This window comes from Dermacentor albipictus, chromosome 3, assembly GCF_038994185.2.
Source record: "Dermacentor albipictus isolate Rhodes 1998 colony chromosome 3, USDA_Dalb.pri_finalv2, whole genome shotgun sequence".
Lineage (NCBI taxonomy): Eukaryota > Metazoa > Arthropoda > Arachnida > Ixodida > Ixodidae > Dermacentor > Dermacentor albipictus.
This window is the reverse complement of record NC_091823.1, coordinates 46,358,493-46,379,926: the sequence shown is the minus strand read 5'-3', so window position 1 is coordinate 46,379,926 and position 21,434 is coordinate 46,358,493. Positions and strand designations below refer to the sequence as shown.

At 47.9% G+C, this 21,434-nt stretch overlaps 1 protein-coding gene across 3 annotated transcripts in view; it reads right to left on the bottom strand.

The window, feature by feature from the left end:
* Positions 1-21,434, bottom strand: part of LOC135898173 (solute carrier organic anion transporter family member 4A1-like) — a 30,018-nt gene extending 8,584 nt beyond the window's left edge. Inside the window, exons 1-7 of one of the 3 annotated variants that reach the window (XM_065426981.2) lie at positions 21,257-21,434; positions 17,438-18,635; positions 16,390-16,601; positions 14,241-14,337; positions 12,701-12,822; positions 7,573-7,734; positions 3,494-3,583 (exon numbers count right to left, since the gene is read on the bottom strand). In XM_065426981.2, the coding sequence (XP_065283053.1) occupies positions 3,494-3,583; positions 7,573-7,734; positions 12,701-12,822; positions 14,241-14,337; positions 16,390-16,601; positions 17,438-18,579 (1,825 nt within the window). In that variant the 5' untranslated portion in view covers positions 18,580-18,635; positions 21,257-21,434. The remainder of the gene's footprint in view (positions 1-3,493; positions 3,584-7,572; positions 7,735-12,700; positions 12,823-14,240; positions 14,338-16,389; positions 16,602-17,437; positions 18,636-21,256) is intronic. The other 2 variants (XM_065426979.2, XM_065426980.2) reach the window with 2 other exon arrangements.

The window sequence follows — 21,434 nt, the reverse complement described above, 5'->3', positions numbered from 1 at the left end:
ATGACAGCAGTCTGGAAACATGCGCCATCAAGCTCACCGTAAAAAATGCACTGTTGTTCCACTTACCGTTTTTAACGAAACGCTCTTTTATGCATTGAAGCACAATAGTCTCTGGAACGCCCATGTATTTCGTTCCACACTTTGGTAAACAATTATGTCAAGAATGGTGGCATCCTGGAGATTAATTTCAAGTGGACACGTCTTGCAAACTCACAGGCTGCAATTCGTAAACTGAAGTGTGTGCCGTAAAGTAATTAAGAAGTTAATTAGTGAAGTTCTTTTTAATAATTTTAATATGCGTTTCGATTTCTCGTGCTAGTGATGTACTCCTCTTCGAATAATCTAGATTAAGGACAAGAATTATATCTGCCACAGACGATTTTTGAAAATTCCAGAAAACTTCAAAATGATCACCCCGTATATAGGCACTAAAGTCCTTAGATTTTCCGCTTTCTAAAAAAAAAAGGAAAAAATGGCTGTGGCTTAGGTAAGGTTAAGCCCAGGATGCGAAGCATACTAGCCTTTATTTTAGTTGTTGAACCACTGTTTAGCCTGGTGAACTGCTGTTGCTTGGCTATATTTGGTTCGGCTAGACGAAGAAACAACTCATGCATTACTTCTTCGCCTTCAAGAGTGGAACGCGACAGCGTTCCCGTCGACCCGCCAAGGGGTGTAAGACAATGGGCTACAGGGCAGCGACTACGCGCCCCGCATTGGACGCGGTGAGCGTCGAGCAAAGCAGCGTTCGGCGCGGCAACGAAATGTGCGCCTGAGCAAGAGACGCACGCCTGAGCCTTAGAAACAGCTCGTTTCTAAGGCAACACCGCATTCACTAGAGGCGCTTTTGTACCGCTTTGAAGCGTTGTACTCGTGGCTCAGTGGTAGCGTCTCCGTCCCACACTCCGGAGACCCTGGTTCGATTCCCACCCAGCCCGTCTTGCAAGAGTTGAGCCAAAGCCACTTCTCCTCTGTCGTGACGTCACGGTGTCACGTGATTTCATGGTCACCGCCGCGCCTGAGGAGCTGGGTTGAGCCCTCGTAATATGCTTCGCATAAAAAAACTGGCTGTGGCTTAGCTAAGGTTAAGCCCAGGATGCGAATCATACTAGCCCTTATTTTAGCGCGACAGCGTTAAGGAGCTCGTGTCGCAGAAAAGCCGGTGTCGTCGGCGTCGGCTCAGGCGTGCGGCGCTTGCTCAGGCGCACATTTCGTTGTCGCGCCGAACGCTGCGTTGCTCGACGCTCACCGCGTCCGATGCGGGGCGCGTAGTCGCTGCGCCGTAGCAAAGCCACCTAGAAACGGTCTCTGTAGCACGCCGCAACCTTCGCTTCTCATTCCAACGAGCAGCTCTGTCTCCAGGAGGCATCTCACCTCGTGAGTGTCTAGCAGAGGCAAGCGCAGCTGCTTATATACCGCCGCGACGCCGCGAGCGACGGCGCGAGTTGGAGCCCCGTTTCTCCTCTGTCGTGACGTCACGGTGTCACGTGGTATTGAAGGCGACACCGCCGCGCCTGAGGAGCTGGGTTGAGCTCTCGTAATATGCTTCGCATAAAAAAAAATGGCTGTGGCTTAGGTAAGGTTAAGCCCAGGATGCGAAGCATACTAGCCTTTATTTTAGTTGTTGAACCACTGTTTAGCCTGGTGAACTGCTGTTGCTTGGCTATATTTGGTTCGGCTAGACGAAGAAACAACTCATGCATTACTTCTTCGCCTTCAAGAGTGGAACGCGACAGCGTTCCCGTCGACCCGCCAAGGGGTGTAAGACAATGGGCTACAGGGCAGCGACTACGCGCCCCGCATTGGACGCGGTGAGCGTCGAGCAAAGCAGCGTTCGGCGCGGCAACGAAATGTGCGCCTGAGCAAGAGACGCACGCCTTAGAAACAGCGCGTTTCTAAGGCAACACCGCATTCACTAGAGGCGCTTTTGTACCGCTTTGAAGCGTTGTACTCGTGGCTCAGTGGTAGCGTCTCCGTCCCACACTCCGGAGACCCTGGTTCGATTCCCACCCAGCCCGTCTTGCAAGAGTTGAGCCAAAGCCACTTCTCCTCTGTCGTGACGTCACGGTGTCACGTGATTTCATGGTCACCGCCGCGCCTGAGGAGCTGGGTTGAGCCCTCGTAATATGCGTCGCATAAAAAAATCTAGGGACCTACGCACGAACGCAGACCCTACTTCGTGAGCAAAGCTGTCAGCGTCTTATCATAAGCGACTTGCTGAATGGAGCCAAAGTGAATGTTCGGAGACGCTTCAGGCGATTTGCGATCATTCGCGCGACAACAGTGTGCGGCTCGCACAACCCCAACTGTTTTATTGGTAGAAAGGAATCGCGAATGGAGCAGCAAGACCATATATCGTCGACTGGGGGCTGAAACTGCAATGCAATAACCGAGACCGATCGCCGATCGGTAGCCGAGATCGAAAGGGAATGCGTGCACCTGAATCGTCGTTAGACAGAGACACGCGAAACTACACCAACCGTGACACGGTCAACTTTGCCTTATTCCGCCCAAAAAGGCGGTTTATAGCTCACCATCAGCAACGGCTTGCTTTCTTCAACATTTTCTAAGAAAAACACACTGGTCACGTGGAATCGCAAGTGTTGCACTCGCTCTAGCGGAGCTCGAATCGGGCCCTTGCGCCACATTGCATATATACCTTGAACGAAGCAAGCACGTTTACTGGCGTTCTGCAGATTCATGAACGTTGTACATTCCTGATGCGTTATGAAGGATATTATGCATGCGCTCGCCACACTACTGTCAAGAACGCTATTCGGGAGCTGAAAGGGCTGGACGCGTATCGCTATAGATAAGGGAAACGCACGCGCGATAGATGACACATACTGTGTGGGGAAAGAATAAGCGCCGAATAAAGGGTGCGAATTTTCGCAGCTAGAGAATATAAGGAGCACTTGGACAGGCTCCTCGCTGCGCCATTCGTGAACTGAAAGTATCGGGTGCCTAGCCCTGAATAAGGAAAACAAATGCAAGTGCTATAGGGAGTGCTGCGGAATGATTGTGCTTAACGGCCGACAGCAATAGCGCGACTTCGAGAGACGGCACAGTGACGAGCTCCGACTTCGCGGGAGACGAGACCCCCCCCAACATGCTCATCCCGTAACAATTTCTCAAAGCTCCCCAACCTTACAGTACTATATAGACTGCTGCCGTGTATACACCTGTGGTGGAGTACGTTTGCTGGGCTGTGCCCGAGCAGAGTGGGCGCATGCAATTCCCTCAGTGAGAGCGATAACTCTGAAATGGGACTTTATCGTCAGTCCAAACGGAGCCAAGCAAATGAAAGGAGCTAGAATTCTTTAAATCCAATCCTTTCTTTGACTTTTCGACTCACGATAACTTCTGTTCCAGTGTTATACCTTCCCGCGAGGGAGTACAGGAGTATCATAGTTACTGCCATTTAAAGGAGTCGCCAGCACTTTTTTGTTTGTTGTTGTCGCAGACGCGTAGCAGGGAAAACAGCAAAGTGTCTTACCCAGAGCAGCGGCTGTTCTTGAAGGTGTCATAGCGAATTCGGCTTCGAAGAACTTCACCGAAAAGGCAGCAACGGCAGTGCCGACCATTGCTGAAAAAAAAATGAAGAAAACTATAACAAAACATGCCGGTGCATTCTATCCCATTCTGACGCCAAACAATCCAGTCTAGTGAAACTTTTAATTCGTATGCTATTACTTTCTTACACCTTCAGCATCCTTAGCAAAAACAGGAGGAATAAAGAAACTCCTATTTTTTTCTGAGAATTTCGTTGCCTACATAAATGTGGACTTTACACTTGAAGAAGTGGTATTTCTAATACGAGAAGAAAATCAATTGCCTCAAAATCAGTCTTGCGAAATTTGCCGATGAAATTTGTTACTGTCAAAAACAACATAAGAGCTCCACAAAACCAGCGCCGCTAGCAACTGCTCAAACGTTTCTTTTTTTCTTTTTTCTTTGCCCGGACACCACGTGTATTAATTAAATTTTCAGCGCAAGAGGGGGCTATTTCTGTTCGGAGGGATAGGGAGTGGTCTGGTTTAATGTACCAGAGCGACAGTGCGACTATAATAGACGGCATAATGTCGAACTGCGAATTAACTTTGACCGCCTGTGCGCTCTTTTAAGCGTTCGTCCGAATCTCGGTACTGTTAAGAACGGCCAGCTGCAGTGCAAGTTTTGCCAACCAGTTGCGACTCTGGCGGCAACATTCCGGGAGCGTCGCCGCACACCTATAGACACAGCCTGACTAAGTCGACTGTGTGTGAACAACAATACCTGCGTCCTCGACACTCCGTTGCTGGAGACGAGTTTGACGAAGTCGCCATTATGACTAAACGGGCTCGGCGGATCAACTATTGTTACTGAGCCGCGGGAACGTCTACTGACACCCCTTTCCACGCACCGACCAAGACGCCAGACAATGGGCGGCCGGCGGGCGCGCTGCAGCTCGGGGAATAAATGCCCCTACGGTGCCTCGTCTCCCTAACGGTGCCTGGTCAACTCACCTACGGTGCTTGGACGGCCATTTCCGTCACTTGGGTAACGGGGAAGGACCGAGTGTTTATAAACTGCTGTTGTGCGGCTGCTCAGGACATTCTCTCTCAAGCAGTCATGTTGGACTGATGTACTTTCTCAAGCAGTCATGTTAGACTGATATAAATACTGTTAATAAACCCATATTCCTCGTTCTCGATGAGAAGCAGTCCTTCACTTCATCAACGTCCTCAGCGTGGATAAGTTGGACGACGGCATGGGCCAGCTACCTTCTAATTCATGCCCGACTCCAATCTTGACAACGGATCACGAGCGATGAGATTGAACCCACAATCATAACAGTACGCGAGTGTTTTCACATTTCGTGAACAGTGCAATGCGGTCACCGCATCGAACATGCGATTTCCACTGAGCTTAGCAGCAGAACGTCATAGCAACGGAACCATCGAGGCTGGTGATAAAAAACGCCGCTTAAGCTTCTGTCGTAAAAATTAGAGCTATAACACACAAGGACCTGTCCTTTCCGCACGAATATTAAGCGCGAAACACATGTGCGAAGAACCCATGCGCTATAGTCGTTTTTCAACAGCCCGCTCGAGTTCGATCAGCTTTCCGAGCAGGTTGCGTCAAGTTCCGGCATTCCGAACTGCTCTCTTTCCATAACGTCTCATCTGACGGATATCAGACAACGCTCGCATGATACTCTTGACTCTTCATTCTTTTGAGCTAAACGGAGATCGGCACCCCAAATAACTTAACATAATAGCTTTTCTATAGCCAATTTCGGTTTAGTTTCCCAGGAGGTTACTGCGTTACTACCCTGCGGGAGCAAGGGCACTGCGAGGTTCTGACACTCGCTTCGGCTCTCCCGTTCATCTGCTATGCTGCTACATCAGCCCTGAAAATGAGTAGCAGCATTGGAGGCGACCGATCGAGACACAGCAAGTGTTAAACCGTCGCAACGTCCGGCTCCCACGTGATCACCTTCTGCGTCATGACGTCAAGACACAGTAACCTCCTCAGAAACGAAACGAAAATTGGCTGTAGAAAAGCTATTATATTAACCTTGGGGCGCTCCGAGGCTTGCCGATATAATTTTCTGAGGTTTAGATATCTAGGAACTTCACTTACCACAAATATTTGGAGTGGAAAATATAATGTCCGTATTACTTTGACGCGCAGTGATTGTGTTTCGCAGGAGAGACTTCGCGCGTTTAAACATGCGGTACGACATTCAGTCAAATCGTACGAACAGCCGCATCGAACGTAGTTTACTAACGGCATCAGTCAAGACCCAGAAGACGGAGCAGCCATCTTGGCGCATATTACAGCGGACTCGCGTCGTATAGGTCCACATATTCAGCGCGTATGCCACCTGGTGTCGGAGACCATGTTCTTACTTCATTCGTGAAGTGCTTAACATTCGCCCGCGTGTCCCGCGCTTTCTGGGATTTGCGGAAAGAGGCGTGTCGAAACCAAAACTATTTGCACCGAAAACATGGAGACAGGCGTCGAGCTCTCCATAAGTGAACGATTTTCCAAATGCTTTGTTCCTCATATTCCAAATTTAGCGACGTTTTAGGGGGTGAGAGCGGGTTTCCCGAATCAGAAGGGGTTCCCTGGAAAATTCCCGGGTGAATAATTAATTAATTAATTTCTGAGGATAGAAAAATATTGAGTTGCATACTAAAGCTTTTACAAGGAAATCACACGCCGCGGTTTCTCAACGTTGGAAGCATGCGGGAGTCATGGGCAGATTGCGCGTATTTTTCAATGATTTGGCCGAGCTGCTCTGTGCGGCAACAAGTTCTGTCTGAGTGCTACCCTCACAATGTTTCTTTACAACAGCAAAGTGCTTTTAAGTTCACAGCCACTTCACCTCATCACTTATATCCCAGTGCATAAATCAATATCGGATTGATGCCATATACCATGTGTGATTATTTTTAATGTTCAAACACTGCTTTCATTGCCAAGGGTAAAAGGGATTGTTGTTTATGGTCTGACAGCAGTCGAACGATATAAGTCACGGAATGAGTGAGGCTAAACAGTGCCGCATAAAGAATTTGTGATAATAAAGTTAACGTAAACACGGTCGTCCAAAGGCATAGGAATGCAGTTTTGACGAATCAGTGCACGACCGATGCATAACTCGAATGTTGGCTTAACTGCTACACACCGTCAGCTGCGAGATATCGCTCAAACGTTCGTCGTATAAAACTATGCAGCAAAGAGTACGTCCATAATAGTGTTTTAGCCTTTCGAAGCAGTCTGCATAGACCAGCGTTTGTAGGCGACCGCCATATTTTGCTGGAGGCAGCGGGGACAGGCGGAACGAACGGCCGCAGTATAGTGTGGAGCTTGTTCTTATTGCAATGCTTGTGTCTAGCGTTCACTCGCTAGCAACTGTGACGTCATTAAACCGGTAGTCCCTGCGCAGGTTGCGCCGACAGATGATGTCTGGTGTAGAGATTAACTGTGCTGCAGCACAAAACAAAAAAGAAGAAGAAGAAAGAAATATGGAGAAAATTCGGCACATCGTAATGAAATGCGAACGTATTCACCAAGCGAGACCGGTAGGAGACGCCCACCTACCAGAAGCGCTGAGATTTAAAGAGGGTGGAAACAATAACAGTTCAGCAGTTGAGATATATGCAATATACGTTTAGAGTATTGGTGAAAAAAAAAGAAAGATACGCCGGGCAATAAAATGAAAGGACCGGATACGTTACAGGCGTAGTAGAAAGTAGACATAAAGGTTTCAAGGTTTTCAGATTAAGGAGACATTGGTATTATGCGATGCCGATAAATATCGGTCCCTTATTTCATTAGCTCAAACAGTCTAGGTACTATTTGTCGCCGCCCCGTTTCGAAGGAGATTCTCATAAATAATAATAATAATAATAATAATAATAATAATAATAATAATAATAATAATAATAATAATAATAATAATAATAATAATAATAATAATATAATGAAGTGCGCTTATACTCTGGCAACATGTTTCTTATATCCAGCCCTGCATGCAAGCAAGGTGGAAATTATGCGCGCAGCGTTAAGTGATATGCCTATACGCACCTTCGGTGACCGATGCCAGGGTCATCATGACGAAGGGGATGTTCTTGAGGAGCGAGAGGATGGAGCGCGGGAGTTCGTTCATGTACTGGCCGTACGTGCTGTCCTGCTCGGTGTAGCCCTTGTTCGAATACAGTCGACGCACCATCTGGCAATGCTGGTACGCTGCGCACGTCATTGAAAGGGCGCGCTTACACCTACTTCATCCACACCGCGACGTCACAGAGATCTGTATCTACGTCATTTACCACAAAATTGTCAAAACGGTATCTATGTCATTTACCAAATGTTCTTTCCCTTCTCCGTTTACGTATTCGTGTAATGGCTACCCTCTAGGGGATGTTTCGCAGTATAAATATCTAGGTATTCTATTCCCTCAGGATTTATCTTGGTCGCATCACATAGAATTCATGTGCAACCGTGCGCTTAGAAGGTTAAGGTACTTGCAGCGCACATTACGTTCAGCCTCACTTAGCACACGACTACTCACTTATACACTGGTTCATCCAATACAGCAGTACGGCTCTGTCGTATGGAACCCACACAAAATATCTGACATCAACAAAATTGAATATCTCCAAAAGGAAGCTGTATACGCTTCATTTATCGTCGCCTTGACAGGCATTTTTCACCCAGTTCCGATCTTCATAGTAGAGTCTCTCTTCTCGTCGCCACATTGAATCTTTGAAGTTTCATTATACTCTGCACGCAGATCTGACTCGACATGGGTGCTCGCGTCTGTCGGGTCAGCAGTACTCTCTATACTTCGTTAATAACTTTCCACGATTTTCCGTACTTAACAAATACATAGTACCCGCTAGAGCCACAACCACCAGACACCGTGAGATGAATGTGTCCACTTTTCACCATCATACTGATGCGTTTAAACATAGATTTTTTTTGTCCGTTCTATAGAATTGTGGAATGCTCTGGCTGGTTACACAAGATATTTACCACTCGATGACTTTCTATTGTATATTACTAATCATTGATGTACAGTGCTCTTTTTATGCTTTTCCATGTATTGTACTTCCCCACTCTTGCGATAGCCCTTCGGGGCTGCAGTATGTCAAAATAAATAAATTTGTGCTCACAGCTTCTCATATTTACGCTACTATACCGACAAGTTTCCAATCGGTCTCCAGCAGATATACAATTCGTAAGACTTACGACATCAAGCACGCGACCGCGGGTCACTCCGATACAGAGTGGATACATTTGGAGATGGCGAGCGGCAGGCGCACTCCGCATGGCGGACGCACTATCTGATTGCGCATGCGCGTCGTCTGCTACACTCGACTGCCAGGCCATATACCTCAGTGCACGTGCGTACGAGAGCGCATGCTTCGTCATTTCGATTACATGTGGTAACCACGGCAGCAGACGACACGAGAGCATGAGCGTCCGCTAAACCTACGAACTACGGGAATGCGCCAGCCGCCCGCCAGGGTGCTCCGTCTACACCGAGTGGAAAACAATGTGAACCTCGTCTATACAAAGGCGAATGTGATAAGGATAAGACGAGCGCGTAGAGGTCAGTTAGAGTAACGTCGGTGATATATAGAAAGACAATGCAATGCATAAAATCGAACCTGTCGAAGTGAGTGGAGAAAAATTATGTACTGGGGAAACTGCAGAATGGGTTTAGACCAGGCAGACGCTTAAAGGATTACATGTTTGTATAAACTCCGAGCATAAAGATTTCGGTAGCTCAGAATAAACCTTTATCGATAGCATTTGTAGATATTAAAGGAGCCTACGTAGACAAGGTATTGTTATGGGATAGTCTTAAGCACGAAGGCATACAGGACGATTTCGTGGAGCTGCTGATTATATAATATAGACGACCGAGTGCAAGGTGTATGGGAAGGCCGGAAAGGTAATGAGGTGGTGGGAATTCCCAAAGGGCTAAAGTAAGGATGTCCTCAGTCTCCATTGTTGTTCACACTTTATGTTAAGGGCATAGAAAGACGACTGCAATATAGCAAATTAAGGTTTGGTTTGCCCTACATGCGTAACGGACAAACGGTGCAACAAAAGCTCCTTGGACTGATGTGTGCGTACGACATATGATACTAGCGGACAATTAAAGATATTTACAGACACTTGCGAATGTCTGTGTTTAGCAAAGAGAAATCGGGAGTTATGATTCTCAATGAAAAGACGAGTAATTACGTGGTGTCAATTCAACAGCAAGTAGTACCCATAGTCAAGCAATATAAGTACCGCGGCTTATACGTAAACGGAGGAAATACTTGTTAAAGCACCAACCAAGAGAATCTTAAAATAAAGGGGAAGCGGAATGCTGCAATAAGAAAACACAGAGCACTGTGGGGTCGCAATAACTTTGAGATGGTGCGTGGAATCTTGAAAGGAGCAGTGGTGTCAGCGCTAACGTTCGCAGATGCCATTCTATGCTTCATATCGGATATCTTGTCGATTTTGGAAGTTAACCAAAGATCGGTAGGCCTGTTGGCTTTGGGAGTCCAGAGTAAAACCACAAATGGGGCAGTGCAGGGTGAGATGAGTTGGGCCTCTTTAGAAGTCAGAGAAGCACAGAGCAAAATTAGTTTTGAAGAAAGACTCAGGAACACGGATGAACATAAATGGGCACCTAAAGTACACGAGCATCTGTACTCGAAAAGCGTACTCACAGAATGGAGGAAGAGGCCAAGAATGTTTGGCAACCGAGTACAGGGTAATTGAAACTGTAAATAGACAACCAGGGGCCATCAGAGAGAAAGTGAGGGAAACAGAGACAGTTATTTGGATTCATAGAATGGAAACGAAAAGGAGCATGGAGGCTTACAAGAACGAGAAGAAAGAAATTAGAAGGGAAAACCTGTACGATAACACAAAGGGCAATGTCTTGCTATTTGAGGGTCGAGCCGGTTGCCTAAGGACAAAAACATACCGGAGAAAATATTCGCAAGAAGGTGAGGCACGTGTGTGCCACAGCAAAAATCCAGGGACCACTCAGCAGATCCTAATGGAATGCGAAGGAATTCACCCAGGGAGACCCCCAGGTTACGTCCACCTTCCAGAAGCGCTTGGATTTGAAGTGGACGGAACCATCAACCGGTCAGCAGTCGAGATAAACAAGATATGTTTATAGTATTGTTGGAGAAGAAGAAAGAACGAGATTTGTACGAACGGATCCGCTAGTGTCATAGATAGTGGTACAGGGTAGGTGGAGATGTTTTGAGGAAGAAAAAAAAAAAGAAAAAGATGTATACAAGAATGCCAGAAAGAGAAACGTGTGTAGCATACCTGATTAAATCAAACAGGCCAGGTGAGAATTTGACACCGCCCTGTTTCAAAAAGGATGCCAATAAATCATCATCATCGGTACGCGCTCCACAGTTTATTACCACAAAGGTTGTCATTTATATTTGTAAAGCAGTGGGGAAAGAGAATCGGGAGAACCGAGTGGATATCTGTCATTTTTAGCAAGAACCGCCTGAAAACCCAACAGACTCTGAAATAATTTTCTTAGGTTCTGTCAACATGAGCACACGACTTCTCGAGAGCGCTGAAGGTGTACCGTACGCACATAGAAAATATCAGCTAGATCTGCGATCTGATAGTCTTCTGGTGCGCTCAGTTTGGTCAAGATTCAGAAAGACTGGACCAGGCGGCGGTGTCTTATTACATTCTCTGGCAAAGTCAAATGTTGCTTCTTAGTCCTTTCGGCCCTGGAATATTTTTACCTTACCTATATTTTTTCTACCGTGTTATTTTGCCTCTTTACCGCATAAGAAACCGAAATTTACTAGACAAAAAAAACTGTTTGCATTTCGTTTCATGTATTCTCTATGTTAATGTCCTCAAATGAGGACATGAGGGCCCAGTGGGCGTGGTAGAGACAAGAGTGAATAATTGGCGACAGTTTGTTCTCTAGTTTACATACATACTTCGATGCAGTAAATGTTTCTTGCTTTCTGAGGAACCCGGATTCCTTTGTATAGCTTCGTGCTCAATTGGTCAAAACAGACACGTCGTAAATGTCAGCGTTATTAACATGAGCCATAGTCAAAAGACACCGCCCTCAACAATAACGTACTGTTGGGTGAGTAGGTTGACCATAGAATTACTTCCAACGGAAAGGGCAGCGCACACGAAAATAATACATTGCGTGCTTCTTTTCGACAGTTCTGCCCATTTACTTTGCAACGCCCACCGTGAAATAGCGCCGCTCGAGCTTGCACTTGAAGTTCACTGTCTGATGATTTCAAGTTCAAGGCTTGATTTTTGCAGCGCGAAGCACTGAAGTGCAGGAAGAAAAGAGAAAGAACGAAGGCTTGGCGAAGGGTTAATATTGTCCTCCTTTCGCGATCTCTTCATTCTTTCTTTAATTCCGGACTTAAATGCTTCGTGTTGCAAAAATCAAGCCTTGAACAAATTGACTGTATTGTTAAAAATATCTTTAGCACCATATGGACCGATGCTTAACTTCGGAAAGCGATAGCCTTTTCCGCAGGCGTCGTCGTACAGCGAAACCATGACCCACCTAAATGAAATCAGTGAGAAACGCTCTCGCATGTTTCGTTCTTTTCTTTTTTCTCGTTTTTTATATTATTTTTGTGACAGAAGTCGTATATCACGCTCAAAGATGTCATAGGTTAACATAAATCATCTAAAATAATTTTTTATAAATAGGAAAAGCACCTTTCCAGACATTTACGCTAGCATGCATTATACGAGGTTCCAAGTTCGGCCGTCCTTCGGCCCATATTTAGAGACTGCCGAGAATAGAGAGATCTCTTTGCAGTAACCCTTTTCTGTTCTCCACCCGTAGACACCTTCCCTCTCCCCATATTCTCAACAAGAATGTGTACGAAAATAAGATTTACAACGTCGCGCGTACGCCGTTATTCACGATGGTCAGGCAGGGGTCCGCTAGCTATCCTGAGTACCACAGGCCACAGTCGTGCTCGATCTGTCAGGTTAACGTCATTAGCATACATGTCACACACGAAGACGCAAGGCTGAATGAAGTGATAGAGACATTTCAACAACCGCGCAATGTGCACAGAAGGTTTGTCGCCTTCGTGACAAATGATGCCGGACCTGCAATGTTGTTCCTTGCACAAGAATAACCCGTCGGATATTTGATGTGCCGTCAACTTACACGGCAGGTGTTTAGGAAAAGTGGCCATCGGTATGCTGACGATACCGCCCATAATGGCTGCCACCAAGAATCCGACCCACCAAGCGCCGATCCACACCGAACTTTGACTTGTCAGGCCGAGCCTATAGAAGGTGACAAGTGGATCATTACCATTCGTGCCACTGAGACCACAGTCGCAACAGAAAATGGAATGTAGTTGCTAACAGCACCAAAGCGCGCAACACACGAAAAACGCGCTGCGTATTTATTATACGCGGGTCTTTACGACCGAATTCTGCACTGAGCACGGTCCGCCTGGCTCTACAACGCGGCATTGAAGTGGTTCGCGGAGCAAGGCAATCAGAATCGCGGTCACGTGCAACTGAGCACGTGACCCTTATGCCAGAGCGTCGGCTACTGGTCACCACTTTCAATCTCGCCTTGAATGCTATAGAGAACACATCACAGCTTCAAGTCCATTCAGTGTTAAATTAAACGGATAGTGATATAAACAAACAAACACGTACGTCTACATTTCGTCCCCACCGGAATGCGTCGGCGGCACGGCAGCGTCAACCGCGGATAGAACCGGCGACCTCGTGTTCGACAAAATAAAGAGTTATATTTAACTACTTGGTGGCTCAGTTGAAGAAATCCTCACGTGAAGCTGTGAGGGGTTCTCTAGCTTTTACGGCGCGGTTTGAAACTGGTTTCGACCAGACGACGCTTTGGCGCAAGGGTATGAGCCGAAGACAATCGATGAAGCGTGTACAACTAACTGCGCAGAAATCTACTCACACCGATTTGTTGTAGCTTATAACGGGCTCTCATGAGAAGTATGTTTAAGTTGTAAGCAACGCACACTTGTGTATCCCTCTGTCAAAAGTTCCCAGGCTACGGGTGGCGTGCGTGTGAACACGATGACTCTCAAACAGGTGGCAGCTACGGCTCCTGAATAACGTTTCTCAGTCGATGTCCGCTTCACTTTTCAGAACCTGCTCTTAGAATCCCTGTAATGTTTCTTTTTTTTTTTCGTTAGATGAATGTTCAAACCGCCTAAACATTAGAAAATATGCTGGAAAGCGCTAGCGCACGATAAATTATTTAGTTATACTTGTTTGGACGAACCACGATTTGGGTATCTGCATTCAGGAGGTGGAAGCGTCATGACGTCACGACACATTGACTCCCTCCGTTGATGTGGTCACTGCGTCTACACCACACGCGATCGCATTCAAAAAACGCACGCTGAGCTTTGTTTTCCTTTTTTTTAAACACGCAACATCATCCTACATAGTCTTATTGCTACACAATTTTGGTTCCGCCATTACGTGACAATAATGCCGATGACACCAGGTCCGGTGTTTTGAGGCCCCCCGTGCACTTTAATATAAAATGAAAATAATAATGAAAATAATGAGTGTTTCGCGCCCTCCGTACTTGCCATGTCTGCACCATTGACGTGCGACAAGCGTGCGGTAGAGTTTCTACGACTTCGAAAATATGTTCCAGTAGAGATTTAGGGCTTAGAAGGGTGAAGAGCGTGCAACTGTGTACTTACTGGCTGACGTCCTTCAAGTCGACGAACACAGATAGAAAGTATCCGGCAACGAGAAAGCCAAAGGCGGGTCCCAGCACAGCCATGGCACTGTACGTTCCTATAATCAAATGGGGGAGGCAACAAAGAAGGTAGCAACGAGTGTAACAAAATTATGCGCAATTTTTCTTTCTTTCTTTCTTTCTTTCTTTCTTTCTTTCTTTCTTTCTTTCTTTCTTTCTTTCTTTCTTTCTTTCTTTCTTTCTTTCTTTCTTTCTTTCTCACTTTCATCTTTCTTTCTTTCTTTCTTTCTTTCTTCCTTCCTTCCTTTCTTTCTTTCTTTCTTTCTTTCTTTCTTTCTTTCTTTCTTTCTTTCTTTCTTTCTTTCTTTCTTTCTTCCTTTCTTCTATTTATCTTAATAAACGGACAACCACGCATTACACTGCCGCGCACTTTCAAGCTATACGAGTGCCGTTTATAGTTAACTCTACGCAATTGGTCACCTTCCACGTCGACCCTTCAGCAACGGCAACAATTGTCAAGACGCACAGACCCCGAAGTACCCGTCCGTCCAGGCTCCTACGCAGTTATTTCACTTCAAATTACCAAGAAGCACCTGATGTCTCGCGCTATCGAAGAAGACAAAACACTGACCAACACTGGCTACGGGGACAAATTGGAACGACCTACACACTACGGAGAGAGAGAGAGAGAGAGAGAGAGAGAGAGAGAGAGAGAGAGAGAGAGAGAGAGAGGGGGGGGGGGCACTTTTACGACCTGGCTTTTACGGGAGTAACTGCTTGTATCCCATTTAATCACGGTGTAAGATATATGTAAAATATACATCTTACACCATGCAGTTAACTCCGTTATAGTATGCATTTCTAAAGCAATGAAGGGGGTTAGTTGGTGAATGTTCATGATTATATTGCGCTTAGTTTTACATTGACGATATTAAGTGAAGGACAGGATGTGGACGTACGATAGCGCAGACTACCAACTGTTTATTACCGTTAAAGAACGCGCTGGAGGCGCTTGCGATAAGAAAAAGATGTGCGTAAGCACTCCGTCCATCGCCCTTATCGAAGCTGAGGTCGAGTTTGCCAGGGTGAACGGGTGCAAGTGAACGATGTATGCGTTGCCCGAACTATGATCACATGTCGTCACCTTGTCATATCTTTTTATACCTCCCGCCCCCCAACCCCCGCGCCATATCTCCTTGTATATAAGCACGTTCTTTAACAGTAATAAACAGTTGGTAGTTTGCGCCACGTACGTCCACGCTACGTACGTTCTTCCTCCTCCACTGGCCACGTCACTGTAGGGGAGCAAGATTCGGTACGTAGTTAAATAATAAAACTAAAAATAACGTCATTATAATTCAATTGGTGGAAAAGGCTTGACTAAGAGAGGCCAAAATGGAAGCGAAACTTGCCGTTTCTTGCATTTCGCGATAAAAACCTACATAAACGCTGGTAAGGCAATGAGACGTCGCCGATTTCACATTTTCCAGCATTTTGGCCATTCGGGCGCAGGAAAACGTTTGTAAACTTCACGCGTTTCACCAGATGATCACTGTTATCAAGCTATCGTTATGCGCAAGATATAAGCCCACTGTATAAAAAAAAAAAATATGCCATCGCGGGTTGCATTGAGCAAGAGCCTTGTTATAATCAAACTGCGTTCGAGAAGTGAACTCCCTTTTATACATTTGCGAACGTAGGCGAGGACGAGCGATCGCCATATAGACTGTACCCCGAGACATGTATAAATATCGGACACACTGGACCCATGAGAGTCGTCGTGCTTTGAGTGTTGTGCGTCGTTCCATTCGTCCGATAACGAGTTGAATGTTTAACTCACGCTCGTGGCAGTTTTAGTCATCGTCACCGTTCCTACAACGTTACGACCGAGGCGGTGTGTTTGCGGGCAACCATTTTTGGGGACACCCTCTGGCACACCTGCCAAGACAGCGCGCTCGGCATTGTGCCATGGAGAAACGCTGTCGACGCAAACCGACGCGCATTCACGGATGGTCACGCGATATCTCGCGAGAGTTATCTCCAAAAGTGGTCGCCCGAGAACACTACTGTGTACCCTTGACTCCTCTCTCTGTAAGGCGTTCGGGCGACTGAGTGTGCGAAGATGAGGTACAGGAAGGAGGGCTGCCCACCGATGAAGAGGGAGGTGAGCCTCACGGGCAAGTTCTCGTCCAGGAAGGACATGCCCAGCGTGTGGAGCGGCGTCACGCCTGCGCCCTGCAGCATGCTGCCGAGAATGAGCAGGAAGCGGAAGTCGCGAATGCTCTGCTCGCCGCACGTGTCCACTGTCTGGTTCAGAGGCGGGGGCGTCGCGTAGCACAGGTCCGGCATTTCGGCGCCGTAGCTGAGAGAGAGAGAAAAGGAGAGAACGGCAGCCGCTTGAAACCGACGATATGTACCGCTAATACGCGTTGTACCGACACCCAGTACTTTATTATCCAACGCTCAGAATACTGACATACGCATGTACACCACCCGTTCTTTTTACTACTTGGAACGGATAAGACAAATGATCGCCTATCCCATATTGCATTTCTCTGCCTTTTTCAGGCGCACTTGTGGAAGGTGCGCAAATTACTTTTATGAGAAAGTTGATTGTTTAGGTAGCTTAAGAAGATCGAACAATTACTTTTCTTATCGCTTACATTATAGGGTGAGTGTTGCAGTCGCGAAATTGAGGCCAAGCAATGGTGAAGTCATGTGTATACTTATCTCAAATCGTAAGACTAGCACCATTTTCGAGATAGCCGGCCTCGTAGTGTGCCATGAATACATTAGCGCTTCAGCTAACAGTTTCCGCAAAAGCGTGCGTCATGCAGTTGATGATGACGTTAACTGTAACGCCAATGCACTTTCTTACGGCTAGACTTTGAGCACGGATAGGTCAAAAGTGGCGCAAGTCTTAGGATGTAGACTAAGCATACATGACATAATACCATTCGGCTTCAATTTTGCTATTAGAACATGCGCCCTAAAGCAAATACAAAAAGCTAATGAGTAAATTTTTCTTTTATTAACCACCAGCACACTGTGATTTATCGCGAAATAACGTCCGCCTGTGTATGCGTGCGTATACTACGTTAAGTACGCACCAATGCAATTCCTCTCCTCACCCTTGTGGACCTCATTTAAGCCGAGTACCATGTGACGTTTTTCCTACCACATCAAAGCGGGACTCACACGTAGGAAGGCGCGAGCGCGTAGGCCAGGAAGAACATAAACGAGCCGGCCGCCATGATCGCCATGCCGGACGATATAATGACTGGCTTGTGGCGCGTGCTCCCCAGAAAGGCCACAGGCACGATGAACAAGGAGTTGATCACGTTGAATGCGCTCAGGATCATGCCGGTCTCGAGGCTGCTGAGGTTGAAGCGCCGCTCTATGGTGGGCAGCACCACGCTGAGCACGCCGCTGCTGACGAAACTCTGGGTGAACTCGATCGAGCACAGGCTTAGGAGCACCCAGGCGGGAGTGCGGAAGACGCGCAGGAAAGGCGGCCGGAACCAGAAGAAGCCGCACTGCTCATCCTCTCTCTCGGGCGGTGCTTCTTGAGGGGTGCTGGGACGACTCGTCAGGCTGTCGTCGTTGTCGGCAAGCTCCATAAGCGGATAAAGTACCTTCTGCTCCGGAGCGGCTTGAGCGTCCTGGGCTGCTAACGCCGCCTCAGGCTGGGCGCGCGCCTGCGGGCAACGCCAGCCGGGCGGGAAGGCTACGAGCTCGGGCGTGCCCCCGGGACCGATGGTCATAGGTCGCAGGAATGGCGATGCCGACACTGGCGGCAGGTGGTTCCCCCTGGCCTGCTGGCCCGCCGGTGGCATAAGAGGAGCGCCCTCGTTTGGGCCGTGTGCGGGCCCCGGAGAGACCGGTGGCCGAATCGGCGCTTGGATGGCCTGGTCTTTCTTCGTCCGAAACACCAGTGGTCCGCGCGTCATCAACGGTGCTGCTATGATAGCTGGACCCAGCGGACTCGGCGGGCTCAGCGCTGACATCGAAACGATCGCTGGAACCGGCAAGCCACGTTTCGGCTCACGCGCTGCCGCAGCCGGCCAATGCGCTCTAGCAGACGGCACAGCGCCAGCTAGCACAGCGCTCTTTGGCGTTAGTGGCGCGGCGACCGCCGGAGCCTTTGGTCCGCGCACTTCTGCAGACAGCGCCGCACAGGCAATGGGGGCAAGGGCATCGCGCTTTGACGCTGCAGCGATCGGTGGCGCCGGACCTCGTAATGACGTGGGGGCCGGTGCTCCGGTGGGAGATGGCACGGCAGCTGCAGGTGGTGGTCCTTCGTTTGCTTTTCCGGCATTTCCTGCCTGGTCGGTGGCCATCGTCGTTCACCTGTCCTGATGACGTCCTTACCGGTCGATCGCCTTGTCTTGAGCTTCTGCAGGTGGAGAGGAAGTCAGGCGATGATTCATGAGTCAAAGTTTGGACAATATTGAACGCTCGCAACTTTGTGCAGCCTGATAAATGCAGCGTTTTTATGGCGGGTGTCATAGCACTAAATATTTCAGCTAACATGGTTATGAAGTGAAATGAAATTGAGCGCCAGGCGCCACATCCGAGGACGGTCGTAACGTCATCGCGCCAAGCGAAACAGAAGAACGTTGAGAACATGGGAGCGGCCAGATATTCCGCAATCAGGTGCGGTGTGCGCTGCCCGTTGAGCACCAGGAACGAACTATCAGCATTGTGGTGACCAGACTGTCATGATAAGCAGTCTGTTTAAGAAGTCTACATGTGAGACCGGTAAATTTTATACAATTGATGCTATGTGACTACAGTAGCTATTACCGCCATGTCCTTGGATCAGCAGGGAGGCACCAAGTGTTCCGTGAAGACTAAGGGCAGGGATCCCTTTGTCGTCTGCGAAACGCCACCTCCTCGTGATCAACGATCATCATCAGGGCATTTGCCAGCAGTCACCAAGGCCCACTAAATAGTGGGGGACGTCGAGCTCCCACAGAGCTGCGCTTCCAGTTCACGAAGAAGCTCGAATATAACCATGGAGCTTTCATGATCTCTATTTGTGAGAGCCCATGAGGAGTACGTGGGTCAAGCCTGGGCCTATCAACTCGGAAAAAATAAAGCTTACTTAAAAGAAATTACCACAGAAACCGTTCAAGATGATCGTCAAAAGTAAGCGGATAGCTCTTATGGCGGGAGAAGGGGGAGGGGGCGGGAGTAGAAATGAAATGAACTCCCCAACAATACTTTGGAAGTTTCTACAGATGATGCCCTAACGGCGTTTGATGGCGCCCATAATGGCGTTTGATGACGGCGGCAAAAATTATCACCGACAGGCTTTTTGCAGCGGCACAACAACGTGGCGACGACTGTGCGACGATGATGGAATGACGACGATAGAGATTACGGCACGATGACGGCCGTACGTATGAACAAAACGGTCCGACGACCCCATTCGCGATAACGTGGCGACAAAGGCGGCATGACGAGAAGGGAACGACGACAGTGGGACGATGACGGCATCACAACGGTGGCGCACCAGCGGTTTCTTCTCCGGTCGTTGACTCACGGAGGCCAGATCAGACACTACTGCGATCTTTCGCTCTAAGATCACGCAGAGCCCACGCACTGTGGGAGTCGGGTCTAAGCAAAGCTGTGGTGAGCCGGCAAGTCGAAACGGTTCATCTCGACAAGAGACGCGCAGCGGACTTGGCGACGAAAGCGCCTCGCTACCGTTACACATACGTGCCAACCTGTTAACCTTAATATTCGTAAAAATTCCGCGGACACAACAACGCACTGTTTTAGATCACATGCAGTGACTTCATCATAACTTTGCTGTTGACTTTGCTGTTGACTTTGCTGTTGCTGATTTGACCTGCTTTGTCTGCAGAAATTTGTTCGGAGTAACTAGCCTCTCAGGCATATGACGTCGTGCAGGGTGCCATGGAGAAGATGGTGCACGTACCATTACAATTCTTTTTTTTTAGAACAACGCATTACAACGCATATTGTTTTTTCAGTATTGCGCCACCAGATCTTTCAGTACCTTAGGTTTCGAACTTGACGCAACGTCCTTAAAATTGCGGATGGAGCCCAAATTCCTAAATTTTTACGAAAGTTTCGGGACGTTTGTGAGGAACACTCCGTCAGCCTACGTGGCGGATGAACGCGACACAGCGCCACCCCCGGCAGTCTGAACTTTCAGATGTCGCCAAGCTCTCGCGGGACAAGACGTGCGTCACGGTTATCTATGGTCGGTACATAGGCGAGAGCATGTACCCTCCGAGGAGACAATTCGACCATATTAAAAAGAAAGAAGAAGAAGCCGCCGGACGAAAGAAAGTTATTGCATAACATTACAAACCGTCGCTGATCAACCATATTAAAAAAAAAGAAAAGAATAAGAAGCCGCCGGACGAAAGAAAGTTATCGCATAACATTACAAACCATCGCTGATGGCATTGAAGCCAAAACTGGGTATAACGCAAGCACATGCTACTCAGCTTAACGGGGTTACTCTATAACCTGCACAGTCACCTTTAAGACACAAAGCATTTTGAAGGAGCGAGAGAAATAAGAAAAACCGAGGCAATTCGTGGACGAAAGAAATGTGCGCTAAACCTGACCGATATTAACCTGTCACGATATCAGTGGTGCAGCAACGCGTTAAGCTGCGAATGCCGGTCAGGTGTCCCCAAAATCACCTTACGGGGCTTCACACGCCAAAACCGCAATTTTTTTATGAGGCACCCCTTATAGTGGTGGACTCCGTATAAATTTTAACTGCCTGGGTTTCTTTGACGCGCACTCAATGAGCGTACGCGGGCGTTTTTTTTTTCTCCTCGAAATGCTGCCGCAGACAGTGGGATTTGATCCCGCGCCCTCCGACTTAGCAGCACAACAACACAGCCATTACGCCACCACGGCGCGCGTTAATGCCTCCATACATTACGCCTAGCGCGGCAAAGAGCTCTTTGCCTTCGAGTGCGGAAGATGTACACAAGGGGGGGGGGGGGGGGGGGGGTGAATTCCTACCTTGTACAACGAAGAGACAGAGACCGACCCAAAGTAGGCACGACTTTTGGTAGCTGATTGTCGAGCGGAGCACTAACCGGGAAGAGAATGGCGAGACAATACTGGTCAACCGCTCGCACTAGTCGCTCGAGCACCACGTTCGCACCTGGTCACGAGGGGCAGCCGGCGCGCCGACCAC